This window comes from Balaenoptera borealis (genome assembly GCF_965194805.1).
Source record: "Balaenoptera borealis genome assembly, chromosome: 11".
NCBI classification, from domain to species: domain Eukaryota; kingdom Metazoa; phylum Chordata; class Mammalia; order Artiodactyla; family Balaenopteridae; genus Balaenoptera; species Balaenoptera borealis.
The window spans coordinates 6,346,176-6,366,421 of record NC_138868.1 but is presented as its reverse complement, the minus strand read 5'-3'; the positions used below and the strand labels follow the sequence as shown (position 1 = coordinate 6,366,421).

At 60.6% G+C, this 20,246-nt stretch overlaps 2 protein-coding genes across 5 annotated transcripts; both read right to left on the bottom strand.

Annotated features, from left to right (window-relative positions):
* Window positions 1-5,144: 5,144 nt before the first annotated feature.
* RIN1 (Ras and Rab interactor 1) lies at window positions 5,145-12,765 on the bottom strand. 2 transcript variants are annotated; one of them, XM_082342041.1, is made up of 10 exons: window positions 11,803-12,765; window positions 11,456-11,636; window positions 11,244-11,358; window positions 11,079-11,151; window positions 10,845-10,936; window positions 9,954-10,691; window positions 9,046-9,351; window positions 8,603-8,734; window positions 8,235-8,386; window positions 5,145-7,293 (listed from the first exon to the last, which is right to left on the bottom strand). In XM_082342041.1, the coding sequence occupies exons 1-10, from the start codon at window positions 11,958-11,960 to the stop codon at window positions 6,808-6,810; spliced, it is 2,433 nt and encodes an 810-aa protein (XP_082198167.1). In that variant the 5' UTR covers window positions 11,961-12,765; the 3' UTR covers window positions 5,145-6,807. The 2 variants fall into 2 exon arrangements, with proteins under 2 accessions (XP_082198167.1, XP_082198168.1); XM_082342042.1 differs by lacking the exon at window positions 8,603-8,734.
* Window positions 12,766-12,900: 135 nt separating this feature from the next.
* BRMS1 (BRMS1 transcriptional repressor and anoikis regulator) lies at window positions 12,901-20,115 on the bottom strand. 3 transcript variants are annotated; one of them, XM_082342045.1, is made up of 10 exons: window positions 19,954-20,115; window positions 17,195-17,340; window positions 17,036-17,126; window positions 16,763-16,890; window positions 16,536-16,615; window positions 16,355-16,451; window positions 15,694-15,786; window positions 14,485-14,549; window positions 13,948-13,987; window positions 12,901-13,460 (listed from the first exon to the last, which is right to left on the bottom strand). In XM_082342045.1, the coding sequence occupies exons 1-10, from the start codon at window positions 20,103-20,105 to the stop codon at window positions 13,453-13,455; spliced, it is 900 nt and encodes a 299-aa protein (XP_082198171.1). In that variant the 5' UTR covers window positions 20,106-20,115; the 3' UTR covers window positions 12,901-13,452. The 3 variants fall into 3 exon arrangements, with proteins under 3 accessions (XP_082198171.1, XP_082198172.1, XP_082198173.1); XM_082342046.1 differs by having other exon boundaries at window positions 16,763-16,881; XM_082342047.1 differs by lacking the exon at window positions 15,694-15,786.
* Between the last annotated feature and the right edge of the window lie 131 nt (window positions 20,116-20,246).

Here is a 20,246-nt window from a genome sequence, read left to right as displayed (position 1 = left end):
TGGCCCTTTTGGGGAGAGCTCACCTCAGGAGGGCCATGGAAACAGAAGCCCACTTCCCCAGAAGGAGCGTTGTCTTCCAGCTACTGGGACAAGCCAGACGGTGATTCTGGATGCAGTATGTGGGCCTGTTGGAGTTGGGGTGAAGGCAGCTTGCAGAGGGGCTGGCCCTCAGAGGGCCCAGTGGAGCAGCCAGCATGGGGGAGCTGAGTGTGATTGAGGGGCGCCCCCCCGGGCAGGAGTCCTAGAGAGCATTGGCACGAGGGCCGCTGAGCCAGCACATTGCTTTGTGTACAAATCACCTCTTTTCCTCCTTTCTCTTTTGTCCCCATCCCCCCACCTCTCTCCATTTCTAAATTCTTCCCAAACCACCCCAGCCTTCAGGCTTCAGGAGGAAGGGCCAACGGGTGGGCGGGAGGCGCCTGGTCTTGGGTGGGAGAGGTCCTAGGGCAGGAGTGGGGAGGGAGGGGAAACTGGGAGGGAGGGGGTTGATTGCGGCCCCCTCCCCTGCCCCACGTGCTGTGCCACACCCTGTGTGCTTCTGGATGGGAGAGACCCACAGGAAGGGGTGTGTTGCTGGACCGGACAGGGTGGGAGAGAGAGGCTTGGAGAAGGTGGGACCCAGGAAGAAGGGGTGTCTTCCAGGCCTGGCCCCTGGGGTAAAGGATTCTGACAGCTGGAGGGGGCTGAGGTGGGGCAGAGGTGTCTTTGCCATACAGAGAGACTGTGTGTTTGTGGGTGTACCTTGGTGTCTGTGCATGACCGTGTGTGTGTGTGTGTGCGCGCGCGCTTGTGAAAGCCTGGCACTGCTGTGGGTGTGCACAGCTGGGTGACGTGTGTGTCCTCGAGGGCCCGCACACACCCTGGCACTGCTGTGGGTGTGCCCACAGCTGTGAGGGAAGAAGCATATGGCTGCCCCTGGATTGCCCAACCTGGGACCAGCTGGAGCCCCAGTCTCTCTCCTGGCAGATGCCTGACCTGAACATCTGGCCACATCTGCCCAGGGGGCCATGAGTCCTGGAGTCCCCATCAGAGCTAGAGGGGCCCGGCCCTTCCCCTGAGTGTTCACACGGCCCAGAGAGGGACAAGGCTTGCCCTAGGTCACACAGGCGGAGGCAGAGCGGGGACGGTACCCGAGCCTGGGGATCCCAGGACAGGTGCTCTCCCGGCCCTCACTGTTCTTGTCCTCCCTCTGGAGTCCTTTGCCCGTGCGGCTCCACGGAGCGTCCCTGAAGCTGGCCCTGCCTTGGCCCTGCCGTGTGCTCCAGGGACGTCCCGGCTGGCCCTTCTTGGGCCACAGCTTCCTCATCTGTGTGAAGGGTACCTATGCGAGTGGACTCTCTGATCCCTGTGGCATCTGGCAGAGGCCTGCCACCCAGGGTGACCCACACTTCCCCGTTTGCTGAGGACTTGCCTGGTCTCAGCACTGCAAGTTCCGTGTCCCTGGAGCCCCCTCAGCCCCGGGCAAACAGAGATGGTTGGTCATCCTGTCTCCAGGGACGTCTCTCTTTCCACCACATCCTTTCCATTGCTACGCCGGTCTCCGCCCCTGCCGTCTCCACTGGCACCTGGAACTTTCCCTTCTCTTCCTGCCCGTTCACGGTCCCCAGGGACCTCTGTGTCTCACTGTCCCTCCCTCTGACTGCAGGGTCTCTTCCTCCCTGTTCCTCTCTTCCCTCTCTGTCGGGGTCTCTAGCTCCCCTGTCTGTCTCTGGGGTCCCTCTTTCTCCTCTCCTGTCCCCAGCATTGTCACCTTGCTGGTTTCTGGGGTCTCTCTGTTCTCTGCCCTCTTCCGTTTCCCCCCTCTCCATCTCTGGCGTCTCACCCGCTCTGTCTCCCTGTTCCTGTCCCCGGATCTCTGGCTCGCCACCTTCCCTGGGTGGTCCAGGCCTCCCTCGCTCCTCTCCCCCAGCTCGCACCCCCAGAGCTGGCTGGGGTGGGAGCCAGGTCTGGGGGCTGTGACCGGGCCGGGAAGGGGAACCCAAGCAGACATGATATTTATGTTAGGACTTCAAAGTGGAGCAGAGCCCAAGGCGGGAGGGGTGGGAGGGGTGGGAGGGGTGGGAGGATGGCGGGCAGAAGCCAGACTGAGGTCAGCTCAGGCCCCTCCCTGGTGAGGGTCTCCTTGGTGACACACACCTCCCCCGTGGGGACACTGAGACCCAGAGTAGGAACGGAGTGGGCTATTTTGGTGCAGAGTTCCAAGAAAGGCACTTCCTGCACCCCCGTCCTGTCCCCAAGCCCATCCTTTCTTTCTGTCACCCTGCAGGAGCAGCTGGGTCCTCCAAGCATCAGCCCGGCCCGGGAGGCAGGGGCTCCGGGGGAAGCAGGAGCAGAGGGCTCCGTCTCAGCAGGAAAACATCCCTGGCGCTGGGACAGGCGCGCCTTCTCAGCTCTCTGGCAGAGGCCTTGCCTGGCAGGGCAGCGAGGGTCTGTAACCCTGTCGGCCCCGACTGGGCCAGGCTGGTCCAGCCCCTCGAGGCCTCTGGGGGCCACTCGGGCTGCCTGCCCGGGGGCCCAAGGGGCCAAGATGGCCGTGAAGGTCACCCCACCCCTGCCCCCCACCCTTGGCCTAACCCCTGCTAAAGACACCCAGCTGCTGGGGCCGGGAAGGCACGGGGTCAGGGGCCCAGGCCATGGGTGGGGTGGGCGGGAGGGACTGATTGTCTCATCCTGCGACTCAGATCTGTGTCCTAAGTCCCTCCCAGGAGCCAGACCCAGCAGACACCCCTTCAGTCTGGGCCACCCCCTCGGGAAGCCCCCCTCCCAGACCAGAGGCTTGCTCTGGACCCAAGACCCTCTGGTCTGAAGCCCACCCAGGCCTCCAAAGCCCCTGCCCCGGGACCAGTCCCCCCGCCCCCCTTCCCCAGGCACTTCCCGTGAATCACTCAGGCTGGAATCTGATGAGCTCAGGCCTCCCCGCCCAGTGCTGCCGGCCTCTGCCTTCTGCCTGGCCAGTGGGGTCACCACGCCCCCAAGAGGGTCTTCTCAGCAACTCCCAGCCCCCACCAGGGTCCACCATGGGGTGGGGTAGCTTAGTGGTGGCAGGGATAGGCCACGGCAGGCGGTGAGATTAGTCAGGAGAAGGACTTGGACCTCTTCTGCATCATCAAAAATACAAAAAAGTATGTGTGTTGTTATGTTGTATGTGTATCTCTGCGTGTGTCTGCACTTGTCTCTGAGTTTGTGTGTGTCTGCACTTCCACACCTGTGCAGCGTGGGAAGGAGGAGGCATGTCCCAGAGGGGGCCTTGGGTGTGTCAGCGGCAGTCCTGCAGGGGTAGGTGTAAGCCTGCCATGGGAGTCCTTGTGGAGCAGGTCACCACATGTCTCTGTGTCGGCCTGTCTCCATGTATGTGTGTCAGGGTGTCACATTCTGAACCCGAGAGGGAGGGTGTGAGGGAATATCTCTGAGTTTGCAGATCTAGGGATGTCTGCGTCAGGGTGTGGCTCAGAGGAGGGGCCAATGTGTGTCACTGTGTCCCATCCTGCAGGGCATGAATGACTAACAGTGTCAGGGTGTCCTAACACTCTGGGTGTTCCTGTTAAGGGTGGCGGTGCTCAGGCTTCACTGTAGGTGACCCTGGCAGGGCAGGGGGTCACACAGCCTGTGTGCAAATGTGAGTCAGGGTGTTTGCGTGTTAAGTTGTGGGCATGAAGGTGGTCACAAGGCCATGGCAGGGAGTTAATTGCTTGGTGTTGAAGTTGAGTCAGGGTGTTGTGGGTCTCAATGACTGTCTTCCCCGCCACCCTGGCAGGGTCCTCTCTCAGGCCACCCCACAGGCCTGGCTCCTGAGCCTGCCTGGCCAGAGAGCCCTGGGAGAAGAGGCCGCTCTCTCATTCCCTTCCCAACCTCCATTAGCAGGATCCCCATTCGCAGGACGGTCCCAGGGCCCTTCCTGGCACCAGGCCCTGCACAGGTCCTCTGAATGCCCTGGGTCCCTGGGCGGCCTCAGGAGAGAAGGGAACCTGGCATGTGACTGGGAGTGGGGCACGCCCGCCCCCTGGTGGCAGCAATGGAGGATGCACCGCCCCATGTCCCAAGCCATGGGATGAACAGTTAGGCTGAGTCTTCCCGAATCAATCACTCCACATATACTTACTACGTGCCAGTTCCGGGCCAGGCATTGTTCTAGGCCCCCAAGATTCAGCAGGGAACAAGGCCGACTTGGCTCTGGCCTTCTACTGAGGAAGACAGACAATAAACAAACTCACACAGGGAACTACCGTGAGGTGATAAGTGCAACATTTCCAAGTGAGGAAATGACTCTGCTGCTCCTCCAGAGATCCAAGCGTCAGGGTTCCAGCCCTGCCCTGCAGCAGTGGATGCTGGAAATGGCACGGCACCTCTCAGAGCCCTGACTTCCTCTTCCAGAAGGCCAAAGGTGGAAGGCAGTACTGGGAGTGGGGTGGGGGGCAGTACAGAGTCCGAGCGCACAGTAGGCTGCTACTGCCCAGATCACAGCTGTCTCCCTCTGGCTGGGGCTGCGGGTGCTTGGTCCATACGGACACAATAGATTGCTGAGTGGATGAGTAAACAACTCCTTCTGTTTTGGAGGACTGCAGAATCCGAAGCTCCACGGAACCTGGTGTCTGAGTCCTCTGCCCTGTAACAAGCCACTTTGCCTGAGCAAGCCTCAGTTTCCTCATCTATAAAATGGGGATAATGAGATCAGTTCTAGACCAGCCCGTCATTGGCTGCCCTGCCTGGAGCCCCAGCCCCTGTCTCATGACCCTTGGTCATGCTGATTTATCTGGCTGGGACCCCTAACCCATCAGAATTTCTTCAGAAGGTAAACCAGAAGATTCAGGGAGCAGGCAGGGCCTGACAGTGCTCCAGTGAGCCACTGCTGGGGTCATGCTGAATTCTCAGAGCCAGGAATTAGGACTGAGCATGGGAAGGAGGTGGGAAGGAGGTGGAAAGGGCTTGCAGAGGCCCCCTTGCAGGGGCCCAGAAGCCTCGGCCAGTCCTAGTTCCCACGAGACCAGCTCTTCATCCGGCCCTGGGGTTCTCTGAACACCCCCTGCAACCATTCCAGGTCCTTCCTCTGGGACTGAACTTGAGACATCCTGTGTTTGGTTCCCAGAACCCAGCCCTCCCTTAACCTCCCACCCCACTGCCCTTCGCTCTTAGTTATCAAACTCCAATTAGTGGACAACATTTATTGAGCGCCTGTGGAGTGGCCAGCACTGTACAGGGCACTCGGGTGGGTGCGGGACTGGGGGGGACATACAAAAGAGTGAAGGGAGACTCCCCACCAACGAGAAGCTTGTGGGGGGCGGGTAGAAGTGGGGGAAGGAAGAGCTGCTGATGGCCTAGTGAGAAATCTGGGAGCCCTGCAGCCTGGGCTGTATCTGGAGGGTCTGAAATCCCAATGTCCAGGATTTCTACCTTCCAGCTGTCATGTCTGATATATGAGCTGATGTCCCTGTGCGCTCAGTGTCTGAGGGAGCACCTCAGAGACTGGCTAGGGTCCTCCTTCCACCAGGGGCTAGTTCCTTCCCAGGGAGTGGTCCCCTGAGGCTGGCCTCATTCAGACCCCTGACTCCAAGACAGCTGAGGGCCAGAGGTCTTGGCCCTGGCACTGTCCCCAAGTTGCCTGGCAGCTGCAAGACTGCAAACCCTGTGACCACCTACACTGCCGCTGCCCTGGAGCTGCGTTCGTCCATCAGGTCACCCTCTCGGCAGCTTCCTGGGCCACGTGCACCCCCTTGGGGTTGTTGCTGGTATTTTCTTTGCTCCTTTGCTGCCTGCTCTGGGCCTCCCTTTGGGGCCTACTGGACCTTCAGGGTTCATTTACTGGTGGCTTAGAACACAAGGAGTAGCTGGAACCTGACCCCTGGTTTGGGTGTGGGGATCCCAATGGCCTCCTGTGTGGTGTTTTAGGAGTCACTTTCCCAAGCCTCAGTGGGTAAAAAGCCAGGCCCTGTGTCCCGTAAAGCTCTTGTGAGGTCCAAGAGTCAAGTGCAGAGAAGATGATTTCCGAATCCTCACCTCACTTCAGAAGCCTGTCTCCTCTGTCCCATTCCCTTGGGACATCACAGTGCCTGGGAGGACTTCCCATCTTGGGGAAAGACCAGAACGTGGGTGTTCTCTCAGCTGGACCCGACCCAGTCCCCGGGGCTGCCTGGAGAGCCTCTCCCCTCCGTGAGGGTGGAGAACGGACCCCTGGGGAGGTGTGTGTATGTGTGTTGCTGGCATCCAACCTCCTTCCCTCCCCTTTCCCCTAGTCTGAGCTCTGCTTTGCCACAAAACCATCCATCCTGACCCATGGAAGACTTCTGGGAGAAGGTAGGGCAGCAGTAGCACCCCGACTTCACAGGTGAGGACACTGAGGTTTGGAAGTGCTCGGCCTCCAGGTGGTCTGGGCCCCGAGGTCTTGCTGCCTCCCCAAATCCTCCTGACACCCAGGAGTGGGTGGGGCCTTTCAGGGCCTTGAAGCCCTACCCTCCACTGCCAGAGATCGGGCCCCTGTTGGATTTGTCCCCTGTTGGGCACACTCACCACTGCGGGATGGCTGGCCTCCAGCTGGGGGAGAAGGATGAGAGGCCAAGGGGCCTTGGGCCCTTCGTCTGGGGCCCCCCAAAACCCCCTGGGCTTTACTCCAGTGCCCAGATGTGGCCAGTCCAGGCACCTCCCAGCAGGTGTGATCAGAGGGCTGGGTAGTCAGAGGAGGTGGCAGACACGGAGCGGCCTGGGGTGGGGAAGACTAGGGGGCTGTGCCTTGGCCAGTGGGGCGGATGGCTCTGAAAGTCCTTCCCAGCAGGCTCAGAGTTTTCTGCCCCAAATGGCCCTTCTGCCCACTCCCAGCTACTCCTCTGCTGCCTGGCTTCCCTCAGCCTCTGGCCCCCTTGGCTGAGCAGGGCCTCCCCTGGCCTGGTCCTCGCCCCCCTCGGCCATTGTCTCAGCCTCTCCCCTGCTGTCCCTGGGACTGGTTTTGACCTTAGTGTCCCCATCTCCCCGGGCCCCTTTCTCCTCCTCCCTGCCCTCTGCCTCTGGCCTCCCACTGCCCTTCTCTGTGGCAGCCTCCGGTGAGGCCCCCTGGGTCTCACGCCACTCTGTCCGGCGATAGATGAGGTAGCCGGTGGTGGGGAGCTTGTGGGCCAGGGCTCCCGGGGGCAGGCGGTGGTAGTCCTGCCCCTTGTATAGGAAGAGGCCGAAAGTGTCAGGCTGGGTCACCCGGAACTTGGTGGCACAGAGCTTATTCAGCATGGCAATCGAGGCCCCTGGGGGCACGGCCAGCGTCTTGGAGGTACAGCCACTGCTGGGGTCCTGATAGGCTACGCGGAGGAGGTGCTGTGCAGGAGGAGAAGCAAAATCAAGAACTCAGTCCTGCCTGGTACAAATCTGGCTGCAAAGCTTGAGGTCTCAGTAGAGGCTCTGCAGGAACAGGGCTGGGATGGTACAGATCCAGTGGTAGAACCAGTGGCAAAAGCTTTTTGAATAAGGTGAGCTCTGAGCGGGGGCTCTGAGGAAGGGAGGGATGTGCCTGGGCTAGCGGGTCACAGCTGCAGGCTGGAAGGACGCCCCAGCAGGCCTCTACAGCCTAACAATCCTACTCAGGTGGAGCTTACTCTGCGCCCTCAGTACTTGTCCTGAATTAACCCATTTCATCCAAATATCAACCCCAGGAGGTAGATACTATTACCCCATTTTATAGACAAGAAAATTGAGGCACAAAGAGGTTATATAACTTGCCCAAGCTCCCAGAGCCAAAAAGCAGCAGAGCCAGCATTTGGATACAGGATCTGGCTATCAAATCTGGACTCTTAGCCAAGGCTAGAAAGGGTCCCTTGACTGGATGGAAGGAGGGTGAAGGGCAGAGATGCTGTTTGGCTCTGAGGATACCACGCCTGAGCCCAGATGGGAGGTTGAGGGGGTCACGGGCTGGAAGCCTGAGTCCAGTTGGGGGCCAGAAGCCAGGATCTGCCTGCATCCCTTTCCCTCCCCATGTCATGTCTCAGTTTCCTCATCTGTAAAATAATGATCCCACTTCAGAGTTTCTGTGAAGAGTCAAGGCTGAGCCGCCAGAGCACTGAGCACAGTGCCGGCTCGTGGAACGCACCCTCCAGAAAGGCTGGCTCGGACGTGTGTTCCGCATGGGGCGCTGTTTCTGTCGCGGGGTGATGCAGGACTGGCCTTTCCCCTTCCCCCTCTTTTCCTGGGTCTCACTGGGCAAAGGAGAGGACTGCGCCAGACAATGCCAGACTCCCCCCGGGGCTGGCCAATCCTGTTACCTGGAAGCTGTGGGTGGCGGGCAGGCGGCGCTGCTCCCAGAGGCTGAGGGAGCACTGCAGCTCCTGCGAGGGGCTCAGCGGGAGGGTGTGGGCCTCGTTCAGGCCACTCAGCAGGACCAGGCTGGCCGAGAGGCTGGTCAGGTAGTAGCCGCCTGGGACACAAGGGGAGGAATGCGGCTCAGGCTGGGCGTGAGTGACCTGCTCCTTCAGCCTCCTCTGCTCAGTCAGGGCGCCCCAGCCTCACCCAGACAGAAGGGGAGGAATGCGGCTCAGGCTGGGCGTGAGTGACCTGCTCCTTCAGCCTCCTCTGCTCAGTCAGGGCGCCCCAGCCTCACCCAGACAGAAGGGGCGTGTGTGGGGTCCCTCACCCTCTCCAGTGAGCAAGGCAGGCTCCAGCAGCTCTGACATGTACTCGGCCTCCAGCAGCAGCTCAGGAAGGTCACACTGGGCCAGGACGAGGCTCAGCAGTGGGAGGAATTCATCGGCGCCCGCACCCTCCCCTGTGGGTGGTGGAGGAGGAAGCTTCAGGCTTCTCTGGGGCCCCAGGGTCAGAATCCACTACTTGTCTTAGACAAGGACCCTCCCCTCCGCCTGCCAGGCCTTGGGCACTGTGGTCTCTATGGCAACCAGGGGGCAAGGCCTGGGGAGTGGATGCTCTGCTTTCTGGGCCACAGTTTTACCATCTGTGAAATGGGAGGGTTGGACCCTTTTTTTTTTTTTCCCTCCCTGCTGTGCTATTCCTGGAGCCTCCGCCTGGTGGCCTACCTCTGACTTGGCAGGGGCCAGTGGGAGGTGGTGGGAGGGGGCATACCCGCCTGGGTCCTCAAGGTTGTGTAGAGCAGCTTGCAGGCCTGCAGGAGCCGCTTGACCTGGGCGCTGGGTGAGTAGGCGCGAAGTAGCTGCAGTAGCTTCTGGCGCACCTGTTCCATCTCTACTGGGGAGGGCAGGCTTAAGTGGGACCCAAAGGCTCTGGGGCCCTGGGCCCGGGCCAGGCAGAGGCCTTCAGCCAGGCGGCCCAGGGAGCCATTGGCGGAAAGACGGCGCCGCAGGCGGGCCACCAGGATGGGCCGGAGAGGCTTGAGCACGGAGCGATGCAGCGACTTCTCCAGGACGCATTCTGCGGGGGAGAGGTAGGCAGGGGTCAGGGGAACCAGGGCAGGGGTAGGGGGCAGAGTCCCTGGGAGGAAGGGCATGATCAGGAGAGGAGAGGGATGAAAAAGAGAAGGAACCTTGGGACTTCCCTGGTGGTGCAGTGGTTAAGAATCCACCTGCCAATGCAGGGGACACAGGTTCGATCCCTGGTCCGGGAAGATCCCACGTGCCGCGGAGCAACTAAGCCCGTGAGCCACAACTACTGAAGCCCGCACGCCTAGAGCCTGTGCTCCGCAACAAGAGAAGTCACCACATGAGAAGCCTGCTCACCGCAACGAAGAGAAGCCCCTGCTCGCCGCAACTAGAGAAAGCCCGCGCGCAGCAACGAAGACCCAACGCGGCCAAAAATAAAATAAATAAACAATAAATTAAAAAAAAAAAAAAAGAGTTGGAAACTTGGTGACAGGGAGGCAGGCGGTGGACAGAATTTGCTTGAATGGTGGTGAGACAAGGTGGGTTTGTAAAGCAGCAGAACAGACTGAGAGACAGGCTGGCAGTGTGGGGAGGCAGAGAGAGTGGAATGCGAAGATGGGGCTGAACCGGCAGAGCCCCGGGCTGGAGTCTCACCCAGCCTTTCTGGTGGCAGCAGCTTCTCGGGGCCCAGCTCCGCGCTCAGCATGGCTCGGGCCCGGCTCAGCGCCTCGCGGATACCCTGCAGCTCCCGGGTCTCAGGGCCGGCCCGCACCTGGGTCAGTAGGTCCTGCACCATCTGGCCCACGGCTGTGTGTCGGTCCTGCATCAGCGCTGCGGCAGCCCGGCCCACCTGCCGCTCGGGCGCCAGCAGGGAGCAGAAGGCAGCGCTCATGGACCGAAGCAGGGGCCGCCGGTGGCCCAGGCGGGGTGACGTTGCTGGGCTCCCCTGGGACCCTGGCACCCCCTCCTCCTCTGAGCTGCTGGGGGAGCCGCAATCCACCTCCTGGAGGGAAGGCAGTGGCGGGAGGCTGGGGCTGGTGCCCCCTGGCACACGGTACCCCACTGAGCTCTCCCTCCGCAGCAGCTGGCGAGAGGGCAACCTTTCTGTCTGGTTGGGGGCTGTCCCTGGCAGCACTGGGACTGGGGGAGGCGGCACAGCTGGTGGAGACAGGGGGCTGGAGGTCTCTGTGGACACACGCACTTTGAAGCTCCTCTTGAATTTCTCCCGCTTGGTGGGGCCCAGGTCCCCTGGGAACAAGGGGTTGAAGAAACACAAGGCAGCTCCGGTGCCCTGGTCCAGCTCTTGTGGGGACCGGGGCTTCAGCCGGGGCAGCAGTGGGCCTTCAGATGGGCCTGGCTGAGCCTTGGTGTTGAGGGAGGAGCTCCAGAACTCTAGGGAAGAGAAACAGGTTGGGGCCTCAGGGGGTTCAGGGAGGGGCCCAACCAAGGGAGAGGCACAGGCTTCAGGCTGTGTGCCCATGCCTTCCCTTTCCCTCTTGGCCTCAGCTTGTCCATCTGAGCAATGGGTAGCAGGGGAGCCCTTACCAACGCCCAGATGGGAGATGGCTTCCAGCTCCTTGCGGGTGGCTGCCTGGCAGATGGCTCTGGGGAGCTGAAGCGGGAGGAGAAGAATGTCCCTGAGGCCGGAGAGGGGAGCAAAGAGTCAGGAGTGAGGAAAGCTCCGGGCTGTGGGCACTGAGAGGGTCTGTGGGGGAGGAGGACAGGGTATCCCAGGGAGCAGGGCCCCATGGACAGCAGGCGCCCTGCAGGCAGGCTCACCGGGTGTGGCAGTAGGCACAGATGAGCTGGACCAGGTCCAGGAACACAAGCTCTGAGCCCTCCAAGGAGACGCCTGAGAGACGGGAAGTGAGGTTGTTCTCTGGGGAACCCCGGTGCCCTGCCTTGATGGCTTCCAGCCCCTCCCGCCAGGCTGGTCCCTCTCACCCCCAGGGCTCTCCTGGATGTAGTGGCTGGAGACGAAGGAGGGGCCGCTGGCCTCGGGCAGCCGCATGCACAAGGCTTGGCACTGGCGAGTGTTAGATTTCCGCACCAGGAACGTCTGCGAGCGGACAGGGGTCGGAGGCTCAGGACCTCCGCGTCCTGCCCCTCTCCCTCCCACCCTCAGCCACCAGCCCCAGGGGTGGGGAAAGACTCACCCCAGGGGGCTCGGTCCTCAGCACGTGCAGCGCCGCCGCGGCGTTGGCCCGCAGCTGCAGCCACACAGGCCGGGTGAGCAGCAGACGCTCCCGCAGGCTCACGGTGCGCCCGGGCTGCTGGGGCCCACCTGCTTGTGCCCCGCCGGCATCGGGCACGTCGTACAGCGGGTCCTGGGCTGGCCTGGGGGCAGGCACCAGACCTGAGCAGGGGGCCAGGGGCTGGGACCCTTGCCCAACCCTCTCCCCCTCCTTTGCCCCAGGACAGACCCAGTTCTGTGGTCCCCCCGCCTGCCCCCCCGCCCCCCCCACCACCTGCCCCACCGGGCTGCCCTTCCTACTTCACTAACTTTTCTCTCTCCAGGTGCCCAGGTGCGAAGCTGGTTGTGTTGCGGGCTCCGAGAAGGCCTGCTCCAGTCTCTCCAGGGGCTTCCATGGCTGGGAGCTCCTTCGGCATCTCCGGGGACTCAGGAAGAGAATCCAGCCCCCAAGGCAAGAGCACGCACATTCCCAGTGGTGAGTAACACTTCCTGAGGGCGGTTCGCCCTGTCACAGCCGCCAGTTAACTCTTGTGTGTCCACTCAGCCCGGGCAGTGCCTGCTTCCTCTGTTCTGGGCCCAGTCTCTGGGGGCAGGGATCATCTCCATGCAAGTGGCCCTCCGAGGGCCCCAGCTGTGGGGCTACCACCTCCACACACTGCGTCCTGCAGCCTTGCCAGCCTCCTCGAATCATACAGGTGGGCAGGAAGGGGTTAAACAGGGCCCATCTAGGTCCCCACAGGCCTCGCCTTTGGGGCACCTTTATGTCTGTGGTCAACTGCTCATCTGTCCACAGTCTTGAGGTCAGCCTTGTGGGAGAGCGCCCCCTACAGGTCACCGATGACACATTCCTGAGCTTAACTTGCGTTTGGGGATTTCAGGTTGCCGTGGAGAAAGGATGCTGTGTCTCCATGGAAACTAACCTCTTTGCTTAACTGAGGTTCTGGGGGTGGTTCTAACAGTCAGCGCTAAACAGGAGGGAGTCTGGCTGTGAGGTCGTCAGAACATGGCGCTGCTGCCAGCTGCCTCCCACGCACACGGGCTCTGCCAGCCTGCCCTGCCAATCTGCCAAGTGACTGGGGCAGGTGCAGACATGATCCAGGCTCCAAGCACCGAGCACCCAGTCCCCGTCCCCACCCAAGGCCACGTGCTCTGCCTGTGCCACATGTTGCTTCAGACGTTGCTCACCAGCACCAGGCAGTCCAGGGCCCAGCCCCCACCTCTGGGGAGCAGGCGAGTGGGAGAACCCCCCTTCCCCAGCCTATACCCCAAGTCAGAGCGGGCAGGCTCCCGCTAGGCAGTGAGAAGAGGTAGCAGGGACCCCAGAAGAGACTGCCTGTCACAAGCACTCTCCATGAGAGCCCTGCTTCCCTTGCAAGGTAAATTAGACACACGCTGGTCACGCAAGAGTCCCAGGAAAGGTTTTAATTCCAGTCCCTGAAATCTGGGAGGCAGACACCAGGAACCGCCTTGAGAAGGAAGACCTGTGGAGCCTGCCTTCTCACCTCCAGCAACAGCCAGGACACAAAGGTCCCCCAAGTATCATTTCTGGCCCAGAGTTCCTGTGAAGTGGGACCCAGCTCACTGGCTCGGTGACTAGGGAGCCGGGTCCAAGGTCAGCAGAAAGGATGTTGCTTTGGATTAAGATGAGGCACGTCTTCCATCAGGGAGGGCACCGCGAAGGCTGACCTTCGGTGGGGGCAGGTGCTGGGCTGGCCAGGGATGGAGGAGACAGTCTTGCCTGGCTAGGGCAGCTCCAGGCCACAGTTGAACAGGGGCCCGAGGAGAGGCAGAGGAGGAGTCCAGACCAGTGGCGGCTGGAGGGGAGGGCCACAGCAGCACGGGAGGGCTGGCTGGGCAGACGCCGAGGGGCCCGTCTGTCTGCCTTTCTGCAGCAGGTAAGTTCAAATGCTGGGTTTGCTGCCAGCTGCTCCAAGGGCCCCCTGGCTGTGAACAGCAGGGTCAAGGTCCTGGGGGTACACAGGAAGGGAAAAATCACTGCAGGTGAGAGAATGCCGAACCAAGAGGGAAGCAGGCACTTCATATGGGGGACTGAGAGGAGTGGCCTCAGTCGGGCGCAGGTCAGCTCCACACCCCTGATTCCTGGGCCTCTCTGGTACTCTGGGCCTGCCAGGCCGGCTGCTAGGGCTCAGGACTCCACCCTCCCTAACCAGGGCTGGCGGGGCGGGTCCATCACCTAGTCCCATTACCCACCCCCGCCCTAACTCCCACAATGCCCTCACACCCAGACCGTCCTGACTCTCTCAGGCCACTGATCTGACACAGCCCCTGCCTCCCTCTGGGCTCCTTTCCTGGAGGCTGGGCGGGGGGAGGGAGAACAACCCCGGTGGTTTGTGTTTTTTTTTGACCAGGGATCAAACCCGCACCCCCTGCAGTGGAAGCGCGGAGTCTTAACCACTGGACCGCCAGGGAAGTCCCGACCCCGCTGGTTCTTACCATCTGATTTTCTCTTCTGAGGGGACACGGCTGCTCTCGCCTGGGTGGGTAAGAAGAAAACCCCCCTGAGAGCCTGCCTCCAGCTTGGCAAGTCCCCCCTCCACCATCAGCCTTTCTGGGGTGGAGGCGCTGCTGGGTCCGGGCTGCACAAGAGGGGTTGCCGGGGGATAAGACCCCTTCTAGGCAAAGGTTTGATGTGCTCTCCTGTCAGAGACCCAGGCAGCCCAGCTGCTTTCCCGCCTTCCTGCCCTCCCTTTACCACCCCCATCAAAACCTGCCCTGCAACCAGGAAAGGGCTGATATAAACTAGAAACTCCCTCTTCCAGGGCAGCCTCAGGCCAAACGAGGCCTGTGAGGTCAAGCAATGCCAGGGAACCTGGGCTGAAGGCAGAGGGTGCCAAGGGCTGAGCAGAGAGCTCCCCAGGCCCTCAGGAAGTCCACACGTGGAGAGCCTGCAAAGACCAAAGCTGGCGTCTGGTTGGGGAGGGGGCGCTACACTGCCAGCCCCCATCCTGAGACAGGCAGCACCGGACCCACCTTTTTGATGGCCGTCCAGTCCTCCAGGATGTCGATCTCCTGCAGCATGTACACGATGTAAGGGCCTGCAATGGGGGGTCAAGGAAGCAGGAAGCCTGGTGGAGGGGGCAGGTGATGGGCCTTGGCCCGGGAGCTCCAACACTCAGGAGAGGCGGTGCCGTGGACAGCGGGGCAGGGAGCCGAGGACCTGGATAAGAGCTCGGGCTCCACCTCCTACCTCTTGGCCCCCGGGTTCTCGGTAGGGTGGAGGGGTGGCATGGCTATGGCCTATTTCACCCACTCCGCGGGGCCCTTCCAGCCTCAACCCTACCACTCCTCAGCTCCCCCTCACCTCTTCTCCAGTCTCAAGGTCAGAAGACCAAGCCCATGCCACCCACTCAGGGATCTGGCCCCTTTCCCCATCTACAAAGAGACTCTAGTCTCCTCTGTCCCGAAAACAACCCTCCTTCGGTCTCACACTCCCCTGTGGGGACCAGCCACTCTGTCCCCCTGATGTCTCCACACCCTCACCTCCCATTCACCCTTCAAGTCTCTGCAGTCTAGATTCTTCCCTCCCTCCCTGCGTGAACCTGATTCCCACCACCAGGAGGTCCGTGCCCTGAGAATCTGGTTGCTGCAGGAATATGAGGGGTGGGGTGGGGTGCACAAGAGAATTCAATTCAACGCCACACTGGCTGTGCCAGGAGGGAGGAAGGCACAGCAGGCTCTGGACCAAAGGGACTCACGCCTGGGGCAGGGCAGAGATGACCATGCCCAGATGGGAGGCAGGTGCCCCAGTTTAGGTACAGGGGTAATACCTAAATAGCCATTTCGGCGGGGAAACCAGGAGAGGCTTCGTGGAGGAGGTAACAACCAAGATGAGCACTGAGCAGGCACCCAGGCAAAAGCAGCCGATAGAAGAGTGGAAAGTCAGCAAAGGCATGGGGGTGGGAAAGCCTGGGACATCATGGGAAAGCCAGAAGGGCCTCAAAAGAGATCTCACTCAGGAAATTATGAGGAAATCTCTGGATGGATGTTTCTATTTTTTCATGGTCCACACAGCCTAGGAGGACCCTGCAAAAAATCCCTGACGGCTGGATTTGACTGGACATGGCCACAGGATGCCAGATGACCATAAATGAGTCTGGTCTGCCTCTGTCTTCCGTGTCCCTCCACCCTCCTCCGCCCTGACCTCTCGCCCAGCTCGGGCCACCGTGGGGGAAAGGATACCGGAAACAAGAGGGGCCTTCTTCCTCTTGCTGGGCGGCAGGGAGTCCCAGGTCTTCGAGCTGCCTCTGGCGTGCAGTTTGTCATCCCACCACTCTGTGCCCCAGACCAGGGTCAGGATCGGGGTGCCGGCCATCCCAGGACGCCCCACCCCTGTAGCCTGCGTCGCTCACCTGGGCCAGGCCAGCCCTTCCCCATCACCGCCCCCCCGCAACCAGGGCAGTGCAGAGAAGCCTGGGCTTGGGGTTAGAAGCTGAATTCAACCCTGGGAAAGAGGTCACCGTGATTTTGTGAGCCTCAGTTTCTTCATCTGTTTCATGGACAGGGCTACGATAATAATTCCTCCCTCCCCAGTGCCCTGTATGAACGTCGGCCTGTGGACATGGAGAGGACTTGGCCATGGCATGTGCGTGTGTCAGAATGACCCCTCCGTTCTGGAAATTGAGCAGGGGGGCAGGGGGCCCACTCTTCCTGAGTCCCCACTGTGTGCCAGGCTCTGGGCTAGGCGCTTCCCTGGCTGCTTTCATTCAGTCTCCACAGTGACCACGAAGCAGGTCCTCTTACAACCCCCCTGTGCAGGCGGGGAAGCTGAGGCCCAGATGGGGGGCAGGCACTGAAAGCACAGGGCCTGGGGCAGGGGCGCCCAGCCGGCCGCTCGCCTCACCAGAACTGATGTCCAGGCTCTGGCGGTCCTCCTCCAGCCTCTGGATCCGCTCCTGCAGCTCCCCCTGCAGCGTGTCGTAGAGCAGCAGCTTCTCACTCTGGAAGAGGCGGAGTGGCTCAGCCAGGCAGGCCGGGGAGGCCACCTCCATCCGCACCCCGCGCCCGGCGCCCGGCACATTCACCTCCAGGTGCTGCTTGGCTCCCTGCAGCTCACACTCGTACTTGTTCCTGATCACGTCCAGACAGAAGCCCTTGTAAATCCCTGCGGAGGGAGGGAGAGGGAGGTCCTGCTTGGCCAGGGACCCAGGGGCCCATAAAGGGGGGCCAGGAGCACGGGTGAGGCAGGGCAGGGATGAGAGAGGAAGGGGACAGAGAGCCATGGCTTCTGGTAGGGGAACAGGGCACAGACCTGCCACCTGAATGCGGATCTTGAGGCTCCGCTGCAGCCCCCCGAGAGGCTCTGTGTATTCGGGCGCCCTCTCAGCTCCCACCTCCTCCAGCCGCAACCGCAGCTGACTCAGCCGTTCCCTGAACAACCTGGGAGGTAAGAGGCAGCCGCGCACCCGTGTGCTCGCCCGTCAACCACGAGCGGAGCACCCGCTCCACAGCAGGCCCCAGCCAGCCCTGCCCGGCCCCAGGCCCGCTGCCTCCTGGAAGCCCGGCCCCAGGGTCCCTTGCTCACTTCTCCTTCAGTTCCGAGAACTGCTTCTCCAGGTCCAGCATTTCACTGACGCACTCGCTGCGGCGGCGCTCGCAGTCCTCGTCGTCCATCTCTGGGACAAGAGGCCAGTCAGGGCCGGCGGAGCAGGGGCAGGCGGGCGCGCGGGCGGGTGGGGCTCACCTGAGCTCTCCTCCTCGGACTCGGTCTGGCTGCCGCTCCGTTCCTCCTCGCTCTCTTCCTCCTCCCCATTCATCTCGGCGGCCGAGTCGCCCTCTGCTTCCATCTCCTCGGTGTCTTTGCTTGGAGGCTGGACGGGCATCTGGGCTCTGGGAGTAGGAGTGGAGCCATCACTCGCCACTGCCCACAGCTCTGAGCGGGAAAGTGGCCACTTGGGAAGTCAAACCAAGCCTCACTGCAGACGGGGACAACCGGGGGGGGCGGGGCGGTGACTGGACTCGCCACACCCTGGGCACACACTGGGTGGGGCAGGTGCAAGTGGCCCTGCAGGCACATCTCCCGGAAGCCTGGGAGCCACAGAAGTGCCCATGCCCGTGGACGCTGCTGGTGATCCCAACCCCGGGAACAGAGGCCAAGGTGACGATCCATAAGATGGGAAAGGCCAGAGGCGGGCCCCCCACTGTCTGTGGGACTGGGCCCAAACTTCTGACTGGGGCTTTCAAGGCCCTGCGTAGACTCGACTTGAACTGCTGGTCCGGCTCCTTCACCCCACCATCTAACGCTTAGTTCTCAAATACACCATGCACTACCTCCCCCGCGCCCCCCGCCCACCGCGCTGCCCCTTCTGCCTATGATGCCATCCACTTCTCTTCCTGAGGACACTCTACAATGCTCTTCTCACTGTGCTCAAATCCTATCTCCCTCTGCTTCCTCTAAGACCTCACGTCATCAGTGCTCCCGTCTTCTGCATCCTCCACTCTCCCTCTTGACAGCTCTTGCCCATGAACCTTTAGACGCGCTCAGGAATTTCCCACCATATAGAAAAAGCAGAAACACAAAACTTCACCCCACTCCACTCAACCGCCCCCCGTTTTCCACCTTTTCCAGGCCTTGCTCTTCCTACTTTCACCTCCCGCTTGTTCCAGTCTGTTTCTACATCATCGCTCTCAGCTGAAACTGATCCTGCAGAGTTAACAGATGACCTCCTTGTACCTAATGCCAATATTTTTTGGTGCTTACCTCAGGTTGACTTCTCAGCAACACTGAACGCTGTTAAGCATTCTTTCTTTTATTCACTCATTTAATCTTTATTGAAAATCTAATATAAGCTAGGTACCATCAGACACCATGGTAGGAAGCAGGCACAAGTGTGACAGAAAGACAGTCTCTGACCTCAAGGAGTTTACAAGTTCCTGGATGAGAGAGAGGCCAAGAAGCAGATCATCACTGTGGGGTGAGAAGAGTTAAGACGAGGGGCATATGGGAGAGGCAGCTAAACTGGGACCTGGCACCTGCTGCAGCTTTGAGGGCAGAGGAAGATGGGCCAGACAGATGAGCTGAGCTGGTTGAGGGAGGGAGCATTCTAACCACAGTGAGTGGCGTGAGCAAAGACCCCGAAAGGAGAGAAGGGGCAGGGTTGGGGGCACCTGGGTCTAAGCCTCAGAGAGAAATCTGGGCTGCAGAGATCTGGTCATCACATATAGTGAGTTCTTCAGGCCTTGGGAGAGGGTGCAACCAGCAAGGTAGAATGTGTGGAGTGAGAAGGGGCTCGTGATGGAACTCCCAGGGTCACCAAAGGGGCAGATGATGCGACCCCTGCAAAACAGAAGGAAAGTAGCAAGAGATGGAGGAGGGAAAACTCAAAGCATGGAGAGAACTTCAGAACGAAGGAGACGTGACAGTGCCAAGTGCGGCCAAAAGATAACCCAAGAGGAAGAATAAACAGTCTTCTCAACAGATCATCTCTTTGTCTGCTGGGGGCTTCTGGTTCACTGTGATGTGCTTGTCTGGGCACTTTTTTTGTAGTCCTTTAGCTCCGTGTAGACACCCTTCCTTATTTATTTACATGTCTATTTGCCCATTCTCATGTCTGTCTCCCCAACCAGTCTGTAAGCCTCACCAGGGCTGGGCTGCACATGCGCTTTATTCGCCTAGCACAGTACTGACTCATTCGATGACTGGAGGATTTGCAAATACAAATTAAACCAAACAAACTTTTGCAGGGCAGGGATTGGCTTTTACTTCTTGGTAGCCCCTGGCCTCTGTAGTGGCAGCAAACGTCAATTCAAGTAAATTAACTGGCCTAGCCTAGAGGACAGTTTTGAAACATTCCTCAATGATTTCACAAATGATCTGACCCTGACCTGAAAACCTCGGTTCTCCAAACCAGCCTCATCTTTCCCATTCTCAAGCCTCAGTTCCTGCATTTCCCAAACTTCGCAATTCCTCTTCACTGTTAAATATATTTATTTTGGAAGACGCAGCGTCAGGTAAGTCCTACCTTTCCGGACCAGAAAGGGTGAGGGGTTGGGGGAGGTCTCTCCAGCAGTCTCTGAGTCTACTGGGTGAGCTAAATTAAATCACAACCTCCCCCTCCTTACCCTGGGTATAAAAAGAGAATAATAAAGATTGCAAGCGGTAAGGAATGGAAAAGCAAATTATAAGGCACTGGGCACAGGCCGTTTATCTCTCAGAAAGTGAGCATGTCGAGGGCAGGTCTCCTCGGAAGGAAGACTCTTCCCCACCCTCGAAGAAGCCAACACAGCCCCTCTACGGCGCGCCAAGAGCCCCCCGTTCCGCTCCATCTCCGTACGCGCGGGCGCGGGCGGGACAATCACTGGCTCTTCCACGGCCAGCACCGGTCTCGCGGCCCCCGGCACGCGTCCGGCCGGTTAAGTCTCCGCTTCGGCCCTGGAGATTGGGCCGGCTCCGACCCACTGGCAGGAGAGGGCGAACCAGGCGCCAGGGTTGGCGTTACGCACCCGCGGGGTGTGGGGCCTCCGGCCTCACGTCCGAGACTGCCTGAGAGGTGCCGGAGGCTGCCGGTACTGGCCGCGGCCTCGGGACTCCCGGAAGCGCCGAGCGGGCCTTTTCTCCTGAGGCGGGAGCCTGTCCACGCTTCCGCATGCGTCATCAGCAGGCGCCCGTCGGAGTGCTCACAATTGGACAGCTGGGGGCGAGGCATGTCGGGATACCGCGGGCCGGTTTCCATAGCAACCGACTGAAATTCACACAGGCTTTCAACAGGCTGGGAAGGCCCTTGTGCGTTTGTTGC